The following is a 21,591-nucleotide window of genomic DNA, read 5'->3' on the forward strand; positions in this document are numbered from 1 at the left end:
CCTTTATGATAGAGGGCTGGGAGTGCAGGGCACGTAATCCCTCAACGTTACTTCTCATAAAATAAAGATCAAACTTCAAGTTCTCGTTTAATCTTACTATTTCACTTCGGAGTCACGTGAGTGACTACGTGAGGATTTTAAAGCTCTGTGATTCGATGCCGTGGAAATGAGTCCAGGCGTCATACACTGCATCAGTAGGCCAATGATGAGTGAACATTAATATTGCATTCAGACATGACATTGATATAGACATGTTGATGCTATTAATGAACAATAGTGCAATAGTAACCTCCCTCAACCGGGAGGAAAATACCTAACATAGAGTTGGCAAATACCCCCAATCTGGCAATGAATTTGATCTGAATATTTGGACAGATCAATAGTTTGACCATCCTGCAGCCGCTAGGATGTGGTCCATAACACTGCTGCTGAGGTATAGTGGTCCTGGTGGAGTGAGACTCAAAATGTCAATGTTCACTCCAGTATATGCCAGACCCATTTAATCCTCTGGAAAAGATTTGTAGTGATTCTTTCTAACGAGGTTTATGTAACTAACAATATAGCTAGTCAGAGTCTATGAGACTCTTAGGGACCTTGACATACTGGTGTAGATGCGTGGTTACACGCAACCCAAGTTCCATGGGATATGCAACATCTAGTTTGGTCTATGTCCCTGTCTACTCTGCTAGACTAATCATGAACAAAACATGATTATTATAGCCCACAGATATGATCATCCTATCCAGTGCAGCAATGACTGGACCCGTAGCGCTGTACTCAGCACCATGGCATAACCACTAGTAAGTGAGTTTAACCAAGGACAGGGATGTTGCTGGTGCCCATCAGCGAAGTGACGTAGCACAATGTTAACAACCCATATCTCTGCGTCCCTAGACCTGGGAGGTTTTAAGTTGATGATACCCTTCATAATCTAAATGTCAGAGGGTGAGACTGTACAGAGTGGTTTATGTTCCCCGCAGCCATATGGTGAGGAGGTACTTCAGACGCAGTAAATGGAATATTAACTTAATGTTAAAATTCCATAAAACTGAATTTCAAGATGTCAGTCATCCGTGCCGAGTTAAACGTAAAGAAGCATAAACAATACTTCCCATCTCCTATGAGGAATGCTGCTATTTCTGCAATCTGCAGTGAGCACTCCCAATGCTTTAGGTTTGACAACCCGAGCCACAGGAACGGTCTCTCAGAGTCTGTAAGTCAATGAATTGATTATATCATGCAGAGGATGGTTTCAACATCACAATTGAACCAGCATCTTTGTGTCCTGAAATAACCATGTAAGGTTTTATGCTCATTCCCCACATCAGCGGGAACCATGGGTAAATAACCCAGGCAGGCACTATGAAAAAGCCGGAAGCGGGAATTTTGCATGACCCGTCCTATGAGGCCAAATGGAGGAAGACATAAAAGACCATTCCTCCCTTGTGTAGCGAGAATGCACCCTTCGCCACTGAAATGCCTCGTATTTTTGCAGCTGGTAATTGAGCCTAGATGCAAGCATCTCGATCGTTAGTGTTCCATCGATCCACAATGTCATTAAATACCTTGTGATCGCACATTCATTCTGTGCTGTCATTGATTTGCACGATAATACACCAGTGCTAAATGCGGTTAGGTAAAACTATCACCGGATACTTTGATTTGATTGTACCTTAGCGATTAACATATTCCACCACCAAAGTGCATCACCTAGGACTTGTGCATGCAGATTATACATATTCACACACCCTTTAATGCACAGAATGCACCTGGTGTCCATTTGGCAGTTGATACCATGACCGAACAATTGATAACTCGTGCAATCCCATCTGCCTCCGTAACTAGAGATGGTATTAGTAAATTCCCCATCTTTGAGCAATAGCATCAGTTTGTGAATGACTGAAGATTTACGGATGAGAGGTTTAGTGGAGCAACGCTGAATACTGTTCGTCCACCATTGTGACTTTGATAGTTTCAGCTGGGAATAGCAGATGTCTAGTATTTTGTCTCAGAGCCGAATCCCAGACAAATAAATGGATTGATTGTATTATAATAATCAATAGTTTCAGTTGGTATCAGCTTGATTTAAATTTAACTGGACGGGTTAGAACCCCAATTTATCAAATATAGCTATGTGGCTGATAAGGCTAATTTAGTAAAATTCAGTATGTTCAATATCATCCAGATTGGCCATAACACTTATTTGTTAGCTCTGTGCAGTCAAAGCACTGATTGTAGTGACTTGGTAAATAATCTGGAAACTGAAGTTAGCCCATTTTGCAACGCTTAGCTATGGAAACTATGAGATTCAAAGAAGAGGAAGTACTGACATTTTTGAGAAATATAAAAGTGGATAAGTCTCCAGGTCCGGATAGGATATTCCCTAGGACATTGAGGGAAGTTAGTGTAGAAATAGCAGGGGTTATGGCAGAAATATTTCAAGTGTCATTAGAAACGGGAATAGTGCCGGGGGATTGGCGTACTGCGCATGTTGTTCCATTGTTTAAAAAGGGGTTTAAGAGTAAACCTAGCAATTATGGACCTGTTAGTTTGACGTCAGTGGTGGGCAAATTAATGGAAAGAATACTTAGAAATAATATATATAAGCATCTGGATAAACAGGGTCTGATTAGGAACAGTCAACATGGATTTGTGCCTGGAAGGTCATGTTTGACTAATCTTCTTGAATTTTTTGAAGATGTTACTTGGGAAATTGATGAGGGTAAAGCAGTGGATGTTGTGTATATGGACTTCAGTAAGACCTTTGACAAGGTTCCTCATGGAAGGTTGGTTAAGAAGGTTCAATGGTTGGGTATTAATGGTGGAGTAGCAAGATGGATTCAACAGTGGCTGAGAGTAATGGTGGATGGTTGTTTGTCAGGTTGGAGGCCAGTGACGAGTGGGGTGCCACAGGGATCTGTGTTGGGTCCACTGTTGTTTGTCATGTACATCAATGATCTGGATGATGGTGTGGTAAATTGGATTAGTAAGTATGCAGATGATACTAAGATAGGTGGGGTTGCAGGTAATAAAGTAGAGTTTCAAAGTCTACAGAGAGATTTATGCCAGTTGGAAGAGTGGGCTGAAAGATGGCAGATGGAGTTTAATGCTGATAAGTGTGAGGTGCTACATCTTGGCAGGACAAATCAAAATAGGACGTACATGGTAAATGGTAGGGAATTGAAGAATGTAGGTGAACAGAGGGATCTGGGAATAACTGTGCACAGTTCCCTGAAAGTGGAATCTCATGTAGATAGGGTGGTAAAGAAAGCTTTTGGTGTGCTGGCCTTTATAAATCAGAGCATTGAGTATAGAAGTTGGGATGTAATGTTAAAATTGTACAAGGCATTGGTGAGGCCAATTCTGGAGTATGGTGTACAATTTTGGTTGCCTAATTATAGGAAGGATGTCAACAAAATAGAGAGAGTTCAGAGGAGATTTACTAGAATGTTGCCTGGGTTTCAGCAACTAAGTTACAGAGAAAGGTTGAACAAGTTAGGGCTTTATTCTTTGGAGCGCAGAAGGTTAAGGGGGGGATTTGATAGAGGTTTTTAAAATGATGAGAGGGATAGACAGAGTTGACGTGGAAAAGCTTTTCCCACTGAGAGTAGGGAAGATTCAAACAAGGGGACATGACTTGAGAATTAAGGGACTGAAGTTTAGGGGTAACATGAGGGGGAACTTCTTTACTCAGAGAGTGGTGGCTGTGTGGAATGAGCTTCCAGTGAAGGTGGTGGAGGCAGGTTCGTTTTTATCATTTAAAAATAAATTGGATAGTTATATGGACGGGAAGGGAATGGAAGGTTATTGTCTGAGCGCAGGTATATGGGACTAGGGGAGAATATGTGTTCGGCACGGACTAGAAGGGTCCAGATGGCCTGTTTCCGTGCTGTAATTGTTATATAGTTATATGGTTCTGAGTGTATCATTGCCTCATCCAGTTAAATTTCAATTATCTCCGAACCCTGTGAGCGGAAATGATCACATGGAAATTATTCAGAAATGTCTATACTGCACTTGTGGTTTGAGGCTGTTGACAATGATCAGTCCACATCTCCCATAATTGTGAGCCTGCCTTGAAAGGCTACTCCAACCATACCTGTTGTGCAGTATAAACTAATCTTATGTTATCCCAAACCAGGGTAAATATTAAAACCAGTGTAAATATTACCAACTTGTATCCGCGACAGGAGACATCATGATCTGGCTCCCTACCTTCACACCGCCGGATGGGGAACTTCCAGGAGTTGCCTCAATCAGCTTCATCCTTCCACATCCAAATGGGAGGACTTATGCAACCCGACCCAGGAGCTGCCTCAACATGTGTGCATGATTTTGCACTTCTGCTCCTGGGAGGGAGAGGAGCTCGAGTACTGGGTTGGCGCATCTTCCAGGAAGGCCGTTCTGGGCTGTGGCCTAAAAAGACCTTTGTCCTGGTTGTACGACCTTCAAGCTTTCACCAGCTTCAGTGTATCGTGGTTTGCTGGTGGGTGCGTAGGGGTGCTGCCGCTGGAGATGTGAGGTCTTGTGTGATGATGTGGCCTTCATAAGCCCAACGGCCCTTGTCGAGCTTCTTGACTTGTTTCATCAGGTTGCCCAAATGGCAGTATCCCCCAGATAGATGTTCACCTCAGGGACACGGAGCGAAATACAGTTCCCTGGTGCTGGGTATTTGGTAGTTGTTATTCACAGCCTTCTCCTACTGCTGGTTGTGTTATTCCTGCACCCCGAGCACACTTGTGGCATCTTCAGTCTTCAGAGTTAGCCCAGAAGTGACTCCTAATGCTCCCCTCTGTCGAGGGAGATGTATTATGCAGCCCTCGATAAGGTGCTGCCATGGGCGTCCTAGGACCCCATGGTGACTATACTCCATATACCGGAGCATGTCACATTGGAGCATCTGCTCCATCAACCGCTCCATGCGTGATGTGCGATCAGTCACTCCCGCCGGCGGTGAGTCTTCACAGCCCGACTCGTCCGAATCTTCGGCCTGTCCGACATCTGCTTGGCCTTCCCGCCAGTCTGTGGTGTTGATTCCGACTGTGCAGGTGCCAGGTCGGAGACTGCTGATCAATAGCGATCCAGGTGCAGCCTACCACTGCTGACTGCCCGCAATTCCGTGGTCCTCCTCAGTCAGTCTGGATGCGGTCCATTCCTGTAACATATTCTCATAAAATAGTACAAAACGACCTTTGAGTTAGGATTTTACCTGCATGTCCCGTTTTAAACCTCCTGCTGCAGGGGCAACGTTCCTCCTGGTCGTAGTTGTTGCAGCTAAGGTTCCCTCTGTGGTCCATGTAGAAAGGTTTCCATGTCGGGTATTTCTCCCCCGAGCTTTACCTCTGCAGTCCCTATAGCAGAATTTCTCCACGATGTTCTCCAGTCAGGGCTCCCCACCTTCCCCCCCCGAGCTGGGTATCCCCGCATTAACTGCAGCCAGGATAGCCGGGATTTGCAAAGTCGGGGGGGGGGAGGGGGTATCTGCTCTGGGTGCCACCAGCACCAATATGAAGCCGCTGGTTTACCGTCAGCGGCTCGGAAGGCGCATCCACCGCCGCCCGCTCCCCGCGTTCCGCGGTCTCCCGAGCGACTTGGTCCGTGGGCAGGCATCCCCGTGACCGGGGTCCCCTGGAAGTTCGTGACTGGGGTTCCCCCTTAGTCCCGACTTTGCCCCGGACTTTTAGCAGGACCTCTAAGTGGAGGTTCCTGCAAGAAGATGAAAAAACCTGAAAAAGTTTAAAAAAAAACTTACCTCAGGTCTGTTGCTGGCAGGAGAATCACGTCCATCCTGCCAGTCGTCACGCAATGCGATAGACGATATGACACGCATGCGTACTGGCGGGGTCTTCAAGTAGTCACTCGCGTGACTCCGAAGTAAAATTGCTATTCACCCATGTTTCCCTGGGGTAGGGTCAATTTTGCTGGTCCTCAACATCCTGGAGTCCAGCAGTGTTTAGGTTTAGGTCTATTATTGTCCTACATACCAAGGAATAGTGAAAAGATTTACTTTGCATGTTACCCAATCAGAACAGATATCCAATCGTCAAACTCAAGTACAATAGGTTACACAAAGGGGAAGATGTAGAGCGCAGAATACAATGTAGCTCCATAGTCCAATGTCCACTATGGGGTTGAAGTGAATGGAAAATATCCTGACTTACGGAAGGACTGTTCTGAAGCCTGAGTGCAGAGAGGAAGAAGCTGTTCCCGAGTCTGATGGTGCTCCATTTCAGGCTTCTGTGTCTGGCAGGAGCAGGAAGAAGGAATGACAAAGGTGGGATAAGTACTTGATTATGTTGTCCGCTTTGCAGAGGCATCATGAAGTGTACGTGGAGTCAATGATGGAGAGTCTGATAAACTGGGCTATCTCCAGAAATATCTGCAATTTCTTCCTGTCTTGGACAGATCTGTTTCCAAACCAAGATGTGATACAAACCAACAGAATGGTTTCTGTGGTACGCTGCCAGAGGTCTCTGAGAGTCATTGGAGACATGTCAAATTTCTTCAGTCTCCTAAGGAAGTAGAGTGTTTGTGTGCCTGCTTGGCTGACGCTTCACTATGGTTGGTCCATGACAGATCATTGGTAATATTAATGCCAAGCAACATGACGTTCTCAACCATTTCCACTTCGGCACCATTGATGCTGATTGGAGAATGTACTCCATCATGCTTCCTGAAAAGTGATAACTAGCTCCCTCGTCTTGCTGACATTGAGCGAGAGGTTGTTGGCCTGACACCATGGGTTGGCCCTTGGTAGAAAGGATGGGATTGGCTCTTGGTGGAAAGGATTAGAGGCCCTCCCCATAGTATATCTGACAACCTTCAATTGCCAGCAAAGTTAGGTCAAATACAGTGCTGGAATAGCTCAGCGGGTCAGGCAGCATCACAGGGGAACATGGACAGGTGACATTTTGTTTCTTCTGTCTGAAGAAGGGTCCTGATCTGAAACATCGCCTGCCCATGTTCTCCTGGGATGCTGCCTGACCCGTTCAGCTACTCCAGCAGTCTATGTCTTCTTTTGCAAACAAGCATCAACAGTTCCTAGTTTCTAAAGTTCGCCTACCGTCAAAGTTTCTACAGTTCGCCTACTGTCACAATAGGTCCGCAGAGGATGTGATCTCACTGGCTCTCCACTCCACAGTGGACCAGTTGGACAATATAAATACTTGTGTCAGGCTGTTGTTTATAGACTACAGCTCGGCGTTCAACACCATCATCCCCTCCAAACTGGTTACCAAGCTCACAGAACTGGGTCTCTGCGCATCCCTCTGCAATTGTATCCTCGACTTCCTCATCTACAGACCACAGTCTGTTCGAATTGGCAGAAACACCTCATCCTCAGCAATAATCAGTACAGGAGCACCTCAAGGCTGCGTGCCCAGCCCCGGCTCCACTCACTCTATACTCATGACTGTGCAGCCAGACTTAGTGTAAACTCCATTTTCAAGTTTGCCGATGACACCACTGTTGTGGGACGAATTACAGATGGTGACGAGTCAGAGTATAGAAGTGAGATCGACCGACTCACCAAATGGTGCCAGCACAACAACCTGGCTCTCAATATCAGCAAAACCAAAGAACTCATTGTGGACTTTGGAAGAAGAAGGTTGAGGACCCACAATCCTGTTTACATCAATGGGACGATGTTGGAGAGTCAAAAACGTCAAATTCCTGGGCGTTCATATTTCCGACGATCTTTCCTGGACCCAGCACACTGATGCAATTATCAAGAAAGCACATCAGCGCCACTACTTCCTGAGAAGGTTACGGAGATTCGGTATGTCAAAGAGGATTCTCTTGAACTTCTACAGGTGTACAGTAGAGAGCATATTGACTGGTTGCATCATGGTATGGTTCGGCAACTTAAACGTCTAGGATGGGGAAAGACTGCAAAAGGTTGTGAACACCGCTCATTCCATCACCGGCTCTGACCTCCCCACCATCGAAGGGATTTATCGTAGTCGCTGCCTCAAAAAGGCAGCTAACATCATCAGAGACCCACACCATCCTGGCCAAACACTCATCTCACCACTGCCATCGGGAAGAAGACACAGGAGCTTGAGAACTGGAACGTCCAGGTTCAGGAACAGCTTCTTCCCTACAACCATCTGGCTATTAAACACTAAAACCTCATAAGCTATGAACTACAATAGATTATTATTATTATTGCACTGTTATTGTTTGTTTTTTTGAGTTCTGTTATATTATTTATTATGATTACATATTCTGCTGTGCTGTAGCAAATAAGAATTTCATTGTTCTATCTGGGACATATGACAATAAAGGGCCTGTCCCACTTATGCAACTTCATAATTTACAGGTCTGTTGGAGAAATGGACTTCTTAATGTGGGGGGAAGGGGGTAATTATACTTCTAGGTCCCTACCTGGTCGGTGAGGCAGCTTTTTCTCCGGGCTGCCCCGTCGACCCGTCCTCGTGGCCTACCAGCGGGCGTGGAGCGCCGTTTCCTGGCAGGGACCGCCCAGCACCTCGGCTTCGTTGGCGGCACAGCGCTGGGGCGCTATCACGGAGCGGGCGATGCCTTGCTTGGGTCGCCGCTCTGGATCGACGCGCTGGAGCTCCAGTGAGCTGTGACCGCCGAGGTCAACACCTCCGGGCTGCGGGTCTGCGGAGCGGAGGGCGCCGACTCAAACATCGGGAGCCTGGGAGCTCCAACCCGGTGCGGCCTTGTCGGCTTCGGAAGCCGCGGTCCCCAGCTAGGAAGTGGCCGTTCCAGGTGGCCCAGCCGCTGTGAGGACTCTCCCGACGACGGGGCAATACCACCCGGCCAGAACGGCCAGGAACATCGGACCTCCGTAGAGGCAATAGCGGTGGCCTCAATAGCACTGACTTTGGGTGAACTGGGGATGGGGACTGGACATTGTGCCTTCCCCCACAGTGGTATCCACTGTGGGGGGATGATTTTTTTGTGTTTAAGTAAACATGTTAGTCTGTGTCCAAGATGGCTGTCGGAAGGAAGAGTGGATGCTGGCGCGCTTTAGCTGCCGCTGCTCTCTCTTCACATTGTATTTTTTGATTTTTTTGTCTTTGGAGCGATTTCTGTCTTTAATTTGTGTATTGGTGATGTCCTTATTATTCTTTTTACTCCGATTATATGTTTTTTTTCTCCTCTGTTAATTTCTGTAAGGTGTCCTTGAGACTTTGAAAGGCGCCCGAAAATAAAATTTATTATTATTATTATTATTATCCACAACTTTTGATTATTGCAATGCCTAAGTGGCTCGAAGGGCCGAATGGCCTACTCCTGCACCTAATTTCTAATTTCTAAGTGCTGACAGCTACAATTAGAAATACAGTACCGGCAAAACTAAGTAAGGACCAGCCAAATTTCAAATGTATCTCAAAAACCATCTGTTCCAACAAAACGAGTTAATGTGATATTTCTAGCTCAAGAATTCTATCTTAATAGTTCAGTTCATAAAACTAACACGAGAAATAACTACACATATTCATGCTGTGTTTCACATGTCATGGGAAATTCCGAGGAGTACAGTCAAATATGAACATCAGGTGAACATTAGAATGGATACCAAATATTTATTTAAATAAGTTTTAATAGAGTATCAAAAATAGAGGGTAACATAATATCTAGGTAGTACTGAAGAACTTGCAAGTCTAAAAAGTTGCAGCTATGGCAGAACAAAGAAAGAGGACAAAGGCAAGAATTTGAGAATTGTAGATTGACCAGAGAATGTGGTGGCTGGAAGAGGTTGGGAGATAATTATTTTTTTAATTATATTTCTCATTCCTTCGTAATGTAGGACAACTCAATTAAATTAAATCCCTATACTTAAACCTGTTTTCAAGTGTATAAGCCAATTATTTTTAATATCAATAGCAATATAGAGCACATTTCAATTTTGACGCTGACACTTTGTCAGTAAACTACTAAAATCTCAAATAGTTTTAAATATTTCATAAAGTATTGCATCTCTTTATTAGGATTTTTCTTACATGTTCGTCTGCGTTCAAAGAATTGTAATTGCTATCAGCAAAAACTTTAATGACTTCTAGAAATTCCATATAGATTTGTTGTACCATTTGACCAAGGGAATTTCCTCTAACCCCTCCTACTTCAATCTTTTCAAGCTTTAAGAATTCAACAGTGGTAGAAAATATCCCCTATATAAAGACATAAAACTCAGTATCAGTATATCATAATACTTTCTTCATTCACTTAATGACCTTTGGTAATAAGTCCCTTGAGTCTTTACAGTGGGAACCTACTGAGGCCATGAGCAAGCAGTAGAAGTAGTATATAACATACCCAACTACTTGATCATCATACCAATGATCATATGCCCCACCTGTGGAAATATCCGCAAAACCCACATAGCATTCTTCAGCCAGTTCAGAAACTACACAACACATGTTTAAGCAAATTCAATTCAACCTCAACTGACTAAAAAGAATGGAAAATCTTGTCACAGCCACTCTAACATATTACATGTATCTTTGCTAATTGGTGAGAGTTGTTTATCACAAATACATTTAACTGTGGAATTTGCTATATTTGCTTAATATCCTGTCTTAACTTGCCGGAAGTAGTGAGGGCTATCCAGAGAATGCCATTGTAAAACAAATATATCAGGATCACCCCACATTGTGCCTTGTGTATTTTGCCGAAATGCAGAATGCACAATATAATTTATGTTCGGGTTATGGTTGGGTTTAATGTTGGGCATTCTGTCATGGGCAAAATATGCGAAGCACAATGTGAGATAGTCCTGTCACAATTACTCCATTTCAGTGCTCTTAAAGCTTTCTGGGATATATTTATTTTATAATGGCATTCAATAAAGATGTGTTTAACTGTATAAACACTTTACACAAACCCAACACGTTATACTTATTTGGACAAATGTGTCAACTCTGCAATAAATGAATACAGGTGCACAACCTTTTATCCGAAAGCCTTGGGACCAGACACTTTTCATAATTCAGAATTTTTCGGTTTTCGGAATGGAAGATTTTTAGCGAAGATTTTAACGGCTGGCGCAGTGGTAGAGTGCTCGGCTCATATCCGCAAGGTCGCGAGTTTGCGCCTCGATCCCGGCAGTTACTCGATCACGAGTTTGAGTCTTCAATGTAGTTTTTTCTTGCAGAATAGGAGAGAATAGGGAGGGTTAGGCTGGGATCATTCTCTGTTTATCGTGAGTCTACCGTGGGAACATTTTAACTCAGCGGGCAGGCAGCAGCAGATTGTCAATTATTAACCCTCCCGCGCAATATACCCTCACCTTCTCTTTTATGAATGGGGATTTAGTTCCCCTTTCTTCGAGGACCGACCGGAGGTTCCGCTGTCACCTCTGCGGGCCGCCCTCGGTGAACGTCTTCAAGGACCTTTCTTCAAGGACCGAAAAAATGTCCACTATTCGGAGCTTTTCGTTATTTGGAACTTCGGATAAAAGGTTGTGCACCTGTAACAAGGATTGTTTGACTATCTAATTTCTGTTCAATTAAATTGAAAAAAAAAAATCTCATTTCATACCTTGTCCATTAAAAATAAATTACCAACATTACCGATTTTCTTTTTTTATTTCTTTAGTTTATTCAATGGTTAATTTCAGTCATTTCTGAATTAGAATTTTAAAAGATAAAAAGCAAGTGTATTGATTCAGTATTTGTCTTGTTCTGGAAGAATTATAAGATTAAGAACATGCCAAAGAAAGAAAAATTGTCATTCACCTGCACATCAATATTCATAGTACTAAACACTAGAAGTGCCCAGGAAAGACTGAATCTTAAAAATAAATAAAGCACAGTACCTCAATGGTCTGTAAGCGGTGCATAAATCTGTCCAACCTCACAAATACAAGACGTGAAGGGAATTCCCAGTACTTTGGTTCACTGTCCTAAAACAAAAGGACATACATTTCCCCAAATGGATAACAAGATATGAGACTGTAGGTGTTTCTTGGAAAATAATAACTGATAAAATAACCTACCATGTACTTCTACAAAACTGAAAAATGCCAGAAATGCCCACCAGGTCATGCAGCAGAATGAACAGCATCAAATTTTCCAGTCCATATGCCAATATCACAATTGGAAAAAAGACAAAAAGTAAGCATATTTTTAAAAGTTGCATTGGGAGGAGGGATAGAGAGAATTGAGGGATCGTCTGTCAGATGATGGAGACCAAGGTTGTCCACGTAACAACTATTTTTAATGCCAACGGTAAAGAAGGATAGGAAACCAAAGAACAGTGTGTGAAAACAGGGCAGATTCTCGACGCAGCAGCTACTTACAAATCTGAAACAAAAGAGAGTGCTGAAAATGTTCAGCAGATTAAGCAGTATTTGCAGAGGGAAAGAGTTAATGGAGCCGTGGCCTCAAAATGTCTCAGACCAAGGTTTAATCCTTTTCCTCAGGTACTGTATATGGATTTTGCACTTTTCCTTGTAACTGCATGAAATTCCTCTGGGTGCTCCAATTTACTCCCACATCCCAAAGATGTGCAGGTTGGTAGGTTAATTGGCTACTCTGAATTTCCCCTAATATATAGGTGAGTGGTAGGATCTGGGTAGAGCTGATGGGAATGTGGGGAGATTAAAATAGAATTAACATATAAATGGGTCCTTGGATGTTAGCAAAAACTTAATGGGCTGATGGGTTTGTTTCTGTGCTGTGTATCTCCACTTTAAAGAACTTGGGCAATCATACACAGTTATATCGGTTCATCTTGACTCTGACTGAATTAATTACCTTCCATCACAATTGACCAAATTGAAGGATAGTTGTCCAGATGAAAGATTAATACAACTAGCCAGCCATGAAGTAAGGTCAATCCTGAAAAGCTCTGATGTGTGGTCATCCATCTGTATGTCAAAATAGTCCAGCACATTAGCAAAGTCATCCACCCGTAACATTAATTCCGGTTTTCTTTTCCTCCACTGATGCTGTCTAATCTAGTGTGTATATCCAGCACTTTATTCTGTTTCAGATTTGTAGTAACTACAGTTCTCTGAACCTGACAGTTCATCTATCTATTTTATCTCCATCAGCACCAAAGATAATAGCTTCCTGGGCAACCTTGTTCTCCATTCCAACACAATACATTTTACCAATTCTCCTTCTTTCATTGCAACATTTGTTCCCTTCCTTTTACAATTTCTTATGAAAAGTGGGTAACCTGAAACATAACATTTTACTCTCTTCATTGACCGAGTGAGTACTTCCAGCATTTTAGATTTCAAACTGCAGATTTTGCTTCAAATACTTCTGCAAAAGTATTCAATTCAATATTTTTAAATTTCTAGTCTAAAATTGTGTGACTAAACAATACCTTAAAGAACTTGTCCATTCCTACACGGTTATTATCATAGGCTGTATAAACCTTCCGTAGAATAGATGTTGCTATGTTGATTGATGCCAGCACCTCTTCTATTTCTCCCTGCAACCCTTTCATCAACTCATCTGGATTCAAAAATGTACAGGTCTACAAAAACAAAATTTTAGGAAACAAAAACAAAATATTCTCTAACTGATTTAGAAAGCCACAAATGGCATGGTGGTATAGTGGTAGAGCTACTGCCTACAGCGCCAGAGACCCGGGTTCGATCCTGACTATGGGTGCTTTCTGTATGTAGTTTGTAGTGACCTGCATGGGTTTCCTCCGAGATCTTCGGTTTCCCCCCAAACTCCAAAGACCTACAGGTTTGTAGGTTAAGTGGTTTGGTATAAATGTAAAATTGTCCCGAGTGTGTTTAGGGTAGTGTTGGTGTGCAGGGATTACTGGTTTGTGTGGACTCGGTGGGCCAAAGGGCCAGTTTCCACGCTGTATCTCTAAACTAAACTAAAACTAAACTCAAGATACAGAAGCAGATGTCGGCCACTTAGCCGCTCGTAGCTGATCCATCAATCACACTATCCTGCACTAGCCACATATTCCTTGATTTCCTTAATATCTAAAATCCTATTTTAATAAAGATGTCTAAAAACTCAAGAAAGGATCCCCATGGTTATCCAAGGAACAACTGTGAATGAAGAGGTTGTAATCGCTCTCATTGGGGTGATTAAACGTACAAAATAATGAAGAAAAATGTATGCAACTTATACTTGAAAAAGTCTAATTATAAAAATACATTACGCAAGATTTGCATCTCTAATATGCTGAATGATAAGCACGACAGTTAAAACAAATCCATACCATCTCAATGAAGAGGTTGAAAATCTCTTGTAAGATAACTATGATTCTGGCAGGAGTGTTGTAATATCTTGAATTGGCCCACACTAAGCAGACAGTATGCATTATAATATCAACATAGGGAGACACCTGGAACCAAAGATAAGTAGTAATAGAAGCAAAAAGTGTCATTGCTATATTCACATTAAACACTACTGCTGGCTGCTCCATTAACTTGCAATACATATTATCTCTCAATTATTTACTCAGACTTTACTGTTCAATTCATATTGTGGTGTGAACACTGAGAATTGCAAACCAGGTACTCAAATACATTATCAAACATTTCCGATACTTTACTTGCATTGCAAATGCCACATATATCTACTGATGAAATGTCGGATTTGGATTTTCTGAATTCAAGTACAATATTGAGCAGTTGATGCAAAATGGTTGAACAAGTGAAATCTCTGCATCTTACACACACTTACGCTACACAATGACAGCTTCTAAAGCGAAGGTTAAGGATTCAACTGGTAGCCTCACAAATACTTGTCATGCTACTGACACCAGTCTTTTTAAACACTAATCTTTTTTTGCCACAAAAAACACCTCCATTAAATCACAAATCTCTTTCCCTATTGGTGCTTCTTGAGATTGCATGTGGACTTTCAGCCTACCAAACATATGGTCCTGTATATCCATACTGTAAAATTGGAAGGGTCATCTGTGGGTTTTTTTTTAGGATAAGGATAATGACAGAGAGGGGCTATCATCTAAGGCCCCTAAGAGAGAGAGGCAGAAAGCGAGAGAGAGGCAGAAAGAGAGCGAGAGAGGCAGAAAGAGGTGGAGAGAGAGAGAGGTGGAAAGGCAGAGAGGGAAAGGCAGAGAGGGAAAGGCAGAGAGGGAAAGGCAGAGAGGGGGCAGAGGGGGGCAGAGCGGGGGAGAGAGAGGGGGAGAGGGGGGGGGAGAGAGGGGGAGATCAAGAGAGATCAAGAGAGAGAGAGAGAGAGCAAGAGAGAGAGGGCAACACTAAGACACGTTCCGTCCTGCGCTGAGCTTGCTGCGGGCCGGATAAGATATCGTGGCGGTTGGATTGTTTGGAGACTTCTGTTCTACAGCAAAACCAATGCTCAGGCTTGTCAGCTCCTGTTGAACTGGGATCTGTGTTAATCATGCCTGCGTCTTTGATGTGCTCAATGTCTCAAATACACAAGTTCCTTTTCTTTCCTACCTACTTAAATAATGTGACCACATAACACATTTCTGAAGAGAACGTTGATAGTTCTCATTTTTCTTCTTACCTCTTCATAATCTGTTTGTATTACATCATCGACTAAAGACTTCAGGGGTATCAGATACAAAACAATGTCGCTAGCCTCTTCCAGGCCTACATTTAACAAAGACAATAGTAACAGAAATGAGAGCTAAGCAGTTATCAATTGTGGCCCTGAGGTTCATCAGATGGTCGTGTAATAATGAGAGTATGGCAGATACACAAATGCTAAATTCAAAGGAGCACAGCTAGAATATAAAAGTAGGCAAGACCAGTGTAGAGCATGTGAAGAAAAATAGTTAAGTCCGAAGCTGTATGTAGTCAGATAACTGAGGAGAGTGGCCTGCAAGTATAAGCTCATGGATTGTTGATTAAATAGAGGGGTTAGGGAAATGATCTACTACAGGGTAACAATAGTAAGTGGGAATATGTGTGATCATCAATCAATGAGATGAAGGAATAAAGTTATGTCAAGAATCTGCAATTGTTGCTTGGAAGAATGGGAGTGAGGGCATGCAGAAAAGCCAAATCAAGGGGTTGCAATTACCATTTGGATGAGAATTAATTAAATTGGGGCAGTGGTATTGTCACTTGTGAAATGGCAATAGTTTGAGGAGTATTGAGTGTTTTGGGAGGTGGTTGGGAGAATGACAGCTGAGAGGTGATGGTGGATCAAGGGGCTTAGGCTTGAGGGAATGGAGGGAGTAGAGTGTCCTATATAGCCTCTCCATGTTCTTGTTTCTTATGTTCATATGTGCTATTAGTGTAGTTGAAGCCAATGGAGCGATTTTGTTTCAAAACGCTGCACGAGCCAAAATGAGATTTTGACTTCTCTTCATTCATTCTACCATCATCACTTTTGAAAAAGGAGAGGGAAAGGTCAGTAGGTGGTGGTCCAGAAGGAGTATATTAATTAAGTTACTTAAAGGGCATTTACTTATGTCGTCCCAATGCCCACCTAGGCTCAGAGAGTTCCACTTTAACTTGCATAGACACAGCGTCCAAAGGCAAGATGGAAACCTCTGCCTGTGGACCACGTATGTCACCCATGGGTAACTGAAAATCCAAACATGCATTTGCATCATTGGAAAGCTGTGAACACATCAAAGTATGCATTGATACAGATGGAACTCTGTAACATTAATCTAAGTGACAAGACCCCAATCCTTATTCACATTTTTTTCTAGAATTTGGATTGCATAGTATATAGATTTTTAGTCTGCAAAGCTAAGAGCATACATTAATCACACAACATGATTTTCCAACATAAAAATAAAGCAGAGAAGAGACCCTACTGCACCTATCAAATGAACCTTTTGTCCTGGTATTAGACAGGGCATAGAGAATAAACAGTGTAACATTGTAAGTACCTGCTCTGATGTCCTCATAAAGGTTTTTCAAAGCTGGCCAATAACTGCTCTTTGATTTTTCCAGAACTTCTGAAATTTTGCGTACTTTTGGCATCCACAACTGAAATACAGTAACATTTTTTAAATGATAAAGCCTGAATGGTTTGGAATAATATTTATATTCCAGGCACCATAAGCAATACACAAGTTCAGTCTAGAAATAAAAGTGACTACATACAAGTTACTAACATACCATAGAATATTAGTGTTCAAGAAACCACTCCTTGAGAACTCCATCAAGAGACCGTTCACTTTACTCTCACCTTCTCAGCCTTTCCATCATATTTGTGGACGATGCCAGTTGCCTATGGCCATTATTCTTGCACTGCCTGTCTACCTTCAAAATATCCAAATCCAGTCATTATCTCTGTTCTCAGATCCTCGTGCAGGCAGCTAAACATTAGAAGGAAATGGAAAGTTGCAAGACCACCTGTTAATTTTCAGTTTTCTGGCCTGCATCGGAACTGGTCATAACCTGACCTGCTGAGCATATCCTACAACTCTGCTCTGCATTTTGCAGCTATTCATGGTCCTTTGTTTGCATTCTCTATCCCTAACTGCCCTTATTAACCTAATAGTCTGATGAACTCTACAACATATCCCCCGAGCCACCTGGCTTTACTTCATCATAGACATTCCCTTTGTCTTATCCATCTTTACTGTACCTTCTCTGCAAATTAAAACTGACATTTCTTTCATTCCCAGATCCAAAGGGTCTTCAACCTGAAATGTTAAATCTGTTACTCTTTACATAGATACTGCCTAACCTGCTAGTATCACTATACTTTTCTGCTTGCATTTCAAAATAAACAAAACTTTTTTTACTTGGTTGTATCATTAAACTTCAGTAGCACAATATCTCCTCATGGTTGCCAAGCAGCTCATTGGAATATCTTCAACACCAGCTACTCAATTGCTTAGTTAGGCCTATTATCAACTAGTCTGCTTGTTTAATAGCCTACAAAGGGGAACAAAAAATAGCTCTTACCCAAACTGCACGTTCCTATTTACTGACAAGGTTGAATCAGTCATACTGTGCTGTGATGCACAACTGGAACAAAACAGGTTTCCTGCTGACCTACACTGGCTCACAGTTAAAGCAATTCCTGGGTTATAAAATACCTATGGTTTTCGATATTGAATAAGCATAAGAAATAGATAGAGACATTTCTGGATGCAGAAGGGTAAAATTATAGAAAATAGGAGTAGGCCATTCGGCCCTTTGAGATTGTTCCGACCATTCAATATGATTACGATTAACCATCCAAATTTAGTACCTTGTCCAGCTCTTGCCCAATATTCTTTGGTCTCTCAAGCCCGAAGAGAAGTAGCTAATTCACTGTTGAATATATTTCATGATCTGGCTTCAAGTGCTTTCAGTCTAGTCTCTAGTTTAGAGATACAGTGCGGAAACAGGCCCTTCGGCCCACCCAGTCCGCACCGACCAGCAATCCTTCCACATTAACATTATCCTACACACTACACACACTATGGGCAATTTACATATTATACAAGCCAATTAACCTACAAGCTGGTACGTCTTTGTAGTGTGGGAGGAAACGGAAGATTTCGGAGAAAAGCCACGCGGTCACGGGGGAAACGTACAAACTCCGTACAGACAGCACCTGTAATTGGGATCAAACCTGGGCATGCGGCACTGCAAGCGCTGTAAGGCAGCAACTCTACTGCTGCGCCACTGTGCCGATCTGCTTTTAACAATAAATAATTCCATAAGTTCACCATTCTTATTGGAGAAGACATTTTCCTTCATCTCAGTCTTAAATTTTATTTTTAGATTTACCGATACACCATGGAAACTGGCCCTTAGGCCCACAGAATCCACTCCATTGACACCCATTCACACTAGTTCCACATTATCCAACTTTTGCATCCACTCCCTTACACTAGGGGCAATTTACAGACATTGATTATAACCTACGAACCTGCATGTCTTTGGGATGTGGAAGGAAATGGAGCACCTGGGGGAAACCCACAAGGATGTTGGTCATGGGGAGAGCATGAATTTGAGGTCAGGATTGAACCCGGGTATCTGGCGCTATGATGCAGCCGCTCTACCAACTGCGCCACTGCACTGCCCAACATCTCAAATTAAAATGGTTTACACCTTGAGGGGAAAGAGTGGCAATATGGTTTTGAGATATATGAGCAGCCATGATCACATTGACTGATGGTATATCTTTTTCTGTATTTCTAGGTTCATGGATTTCTCCCTCGTCTCTGTACCCCCTCCAGCTTTATAATCATCTGAAATGGTGAACCTCCTCCAATTCTTACCTTTTTGTCTGGCATGGACCAAAAGCTCTTGAATTTAGGACTATCCTTAAAATCTACCTCTTTGATCTAGCTAGCTTTTGATCATCTGCCCTAATCTCTAATATGGTGGCGTATCAAATTTCATTTAATAATCCTTTTGCAAAGCATATTGGAGAATTTTGGTAAGTTAATGGTGCAGAATAAATATGTACATTTTGTAAATATGCAACTCTTCTTACATCCCTGAAATTTGAAGTTCACCATCAATGCTAAACTCTTGATCAAATTATTGAATGTTTCTGGCAAAATGACATTGATTTCCATATGAATTGGCAGGCTGAATTGTGATTGATCCTTATAACACTTAGATCATAAGAGATAGTAGAATTAGGCCATTCGGCCCATCGTCTAATCCGCCATTCAATCATAGCTGATCTATCTCTCCTTCCTGACCCCATTCTCCTGCCTTCTCCCCATAACCTCTGACACTCGAAATAATCAAGAATCTATCTATCTCTGCCTTAAATATATCCACTGACTTTGCCTCCACAGCCTTCTGAGGCAAAGAAATCCACAGATTCACCACCCTCTGACAAAATAAATTCCTCCTTCTCTCCTTCCTAAAAGAACGTCCTTTAATTCTGAGGCTATGACCTCTAGTCCTAGACTCTCCCATTAGTGGAATCATCCTCTCCACATCCACTCTATCCAAACCTTTCACTATTCTTCATACATTATTTTAATCATGTATAGCACCCTGGAGTTTAGTTTAGTGATACAGCGTGGAAACATGCCCTTCGGCCCACCGAGTCCCCGCCAACCAGCGATCCCCGCATATTAACACTATCCTACGCACACTTGGTACAATTCATATTTATACAAAGTCAATCAACCTACAAACTTGTACGTCTTTGGAGTGTGGGAGGAAACCGAAAGATAGAAACATAGAAAATAGGTGCAGGAGGAGGCCATTTGGCCCTTCGAGCCAGCACCGCCATTCATTGTGATCATGGCTGATCATCCACAATCAGTAACCCGTGCCTGCCTTCTCACCATATCCCTTGATTCCGCTAACCCCTAGAGCACTATCTAACTCTCTTTTAAATTCATCCAGTGAATTGGCCTCCACTGCCTTCTGTGGCAGCGAATTCCACAAATTCACAACTCTCTGGGTGAAATTTGTTTTTCTCACCTCAGTTTTAAATGGCCTCCCCTTTATTCTTAGACTGTGGCCCCTGGTTCTGGACTCCCCCAACACTGGGAAAAAGTTTCCCGCATCTAGCTTGTCCAGTCCATTTATAATTTTTCTCCGAAGATCTCAGAGAAAACCCACAAGGTCACGGGCAGTACCTACAAACTCTATACAGACAGCACTAGAAGTCGGGATCGAATCCGAGTCCCTGGAGTTAAAAGCGTTGTAAGGCAGCAACTCTACCGCTGTGCAACTGTGCCGCCCAAACATCAGTTCACGGAGTTCGTTAACATTTTTGACCAACAGAATTTTCAATTTAACCTATAATTCTTATTTAAAAATGCTTAATAATTATGAGCACCTGTTCATTTAGGCACTTTAGGTCCTTTAACCGCAGGTCCCAGAAATCAATCTCTTCTCTAGGCAGAGGGTTCAAGCCATCCAACAAAGATTGGGCTGAATCCTTGGTTAAAACATCTTTCACTTGGTGCATCCAGTCAATAACTACAGATTCAATGGCATGCAAAACGGCACTATCCACTTGAACAGGTGAGCTTGAATTAAAAAAATACCATTAATAGAGAGCTTAATATTGTCACATGGCAATTTCAATAAACACCCACATGGTAGTATAATGTAATACTCTAATTTTATGGAGATTGCAAGGATTACTAGTTTCTTAAATACAATTTATTTGCAATAACACACTGTAGATCAAACAGTATTGCTGATTTGATCCATCTGGTTTTGCTGCTGATGACCTGATCCATAATCCATGTCAGCCTTCTACACTACCACCACCTAGTGGAATGCGGGCAGCCATGTTGGTTAGGTAGTTCAACTTGCGGTTTCATTTTGATGGTCTCTGTATGTATTCTAATTAAAGTACTTGTTATGATATATAATGACTCTGTATCAATAGTATACACATGGTGTCAGAAGTGGGATCACGTGGAATGTTGCGGAAATTGAGAAGATCCAAAAACACTTTGCACTGTGACAGCTCGCTCAGCCAGCCCGTTCAACTGGGGGTACTCTGGACTGCTGGTGATGTGCTTAAAATCCCATTCCTGTGCAAAGTTCAGGAAATGCTGGCTTATGAATTGGCCACCATCGTCAGACATGAGGGTTTGAGGTGCCCCGTGGACCGAAAAATGCCTTGTAAGTTTCTTGTCGACCACCGCAGTGGAAGCTGTGGGGAGCAGATCAATTTCAAACCAGAACCAAGTATTGGTTGCCATGTCAGTCAAAAATGGCAGTAGCTACCATAGAGCATGGCATGTCAGGAACCG

General features: G+C 42.5%; 1 protein-coding gene across 1 annotated transcript in view; it reads right to left on the minus strand.

Moving 5' to 3' along the window:
- The window catches only part of LOC129708244 (dynein axonemal heavy chain 17-like), a 184,232-nt gene that overhangs the window by 151,644 nt on the left and 10,997 nt on the right, over positions 1–21,591 (minus strand). The window contains exons 4-10 of the mRNA XM_055653887.1: positions 20,661–20,853; positions 16,795–16,894; positions 15,453–15,538; positions 14,173–14,298; positions 13,309–13,461; positions 11,789–11,875; positions 9,975–10,142 (exon numbers count right to left, since the gene is read on the minus strand). Coding sequence (XP_055509862.1) covers positions 9,975–10,142; positions 11,789–11,875; positions 13,309–13,461; positions 14,173–14,298; positions 15,453–15,538; positions 16,795–16,894; positions 20,661–20,853 — 913 coding nt within the window. The remainder of the gene's footprint in view (positions 1–9,974; positions 10,143–11,788; positions 11,876–13,308; positions 13,462–14,172; positions 14,299–15,452; positions 15,539–16,794; positions 16,895–20,660; positions 20,854–21,591) is intronic.

The sequence above is a fragment of the Leucoraja erinacea genome, chromosome 23 (genome assembly GCF_028641065.1).
Source record: "Leucoraja erinacea ecotype New England chromosome 23, Leri_hhj_1, whole genome shotgun sequence".
Taxonomy (NCBI): domain Eukaryota; kingdom Metazoa; phylum Chordata; class Chondrichthyes; order Rajiformes; family Rajidae; genus Leucoraja; species Leucoraja erinaceus.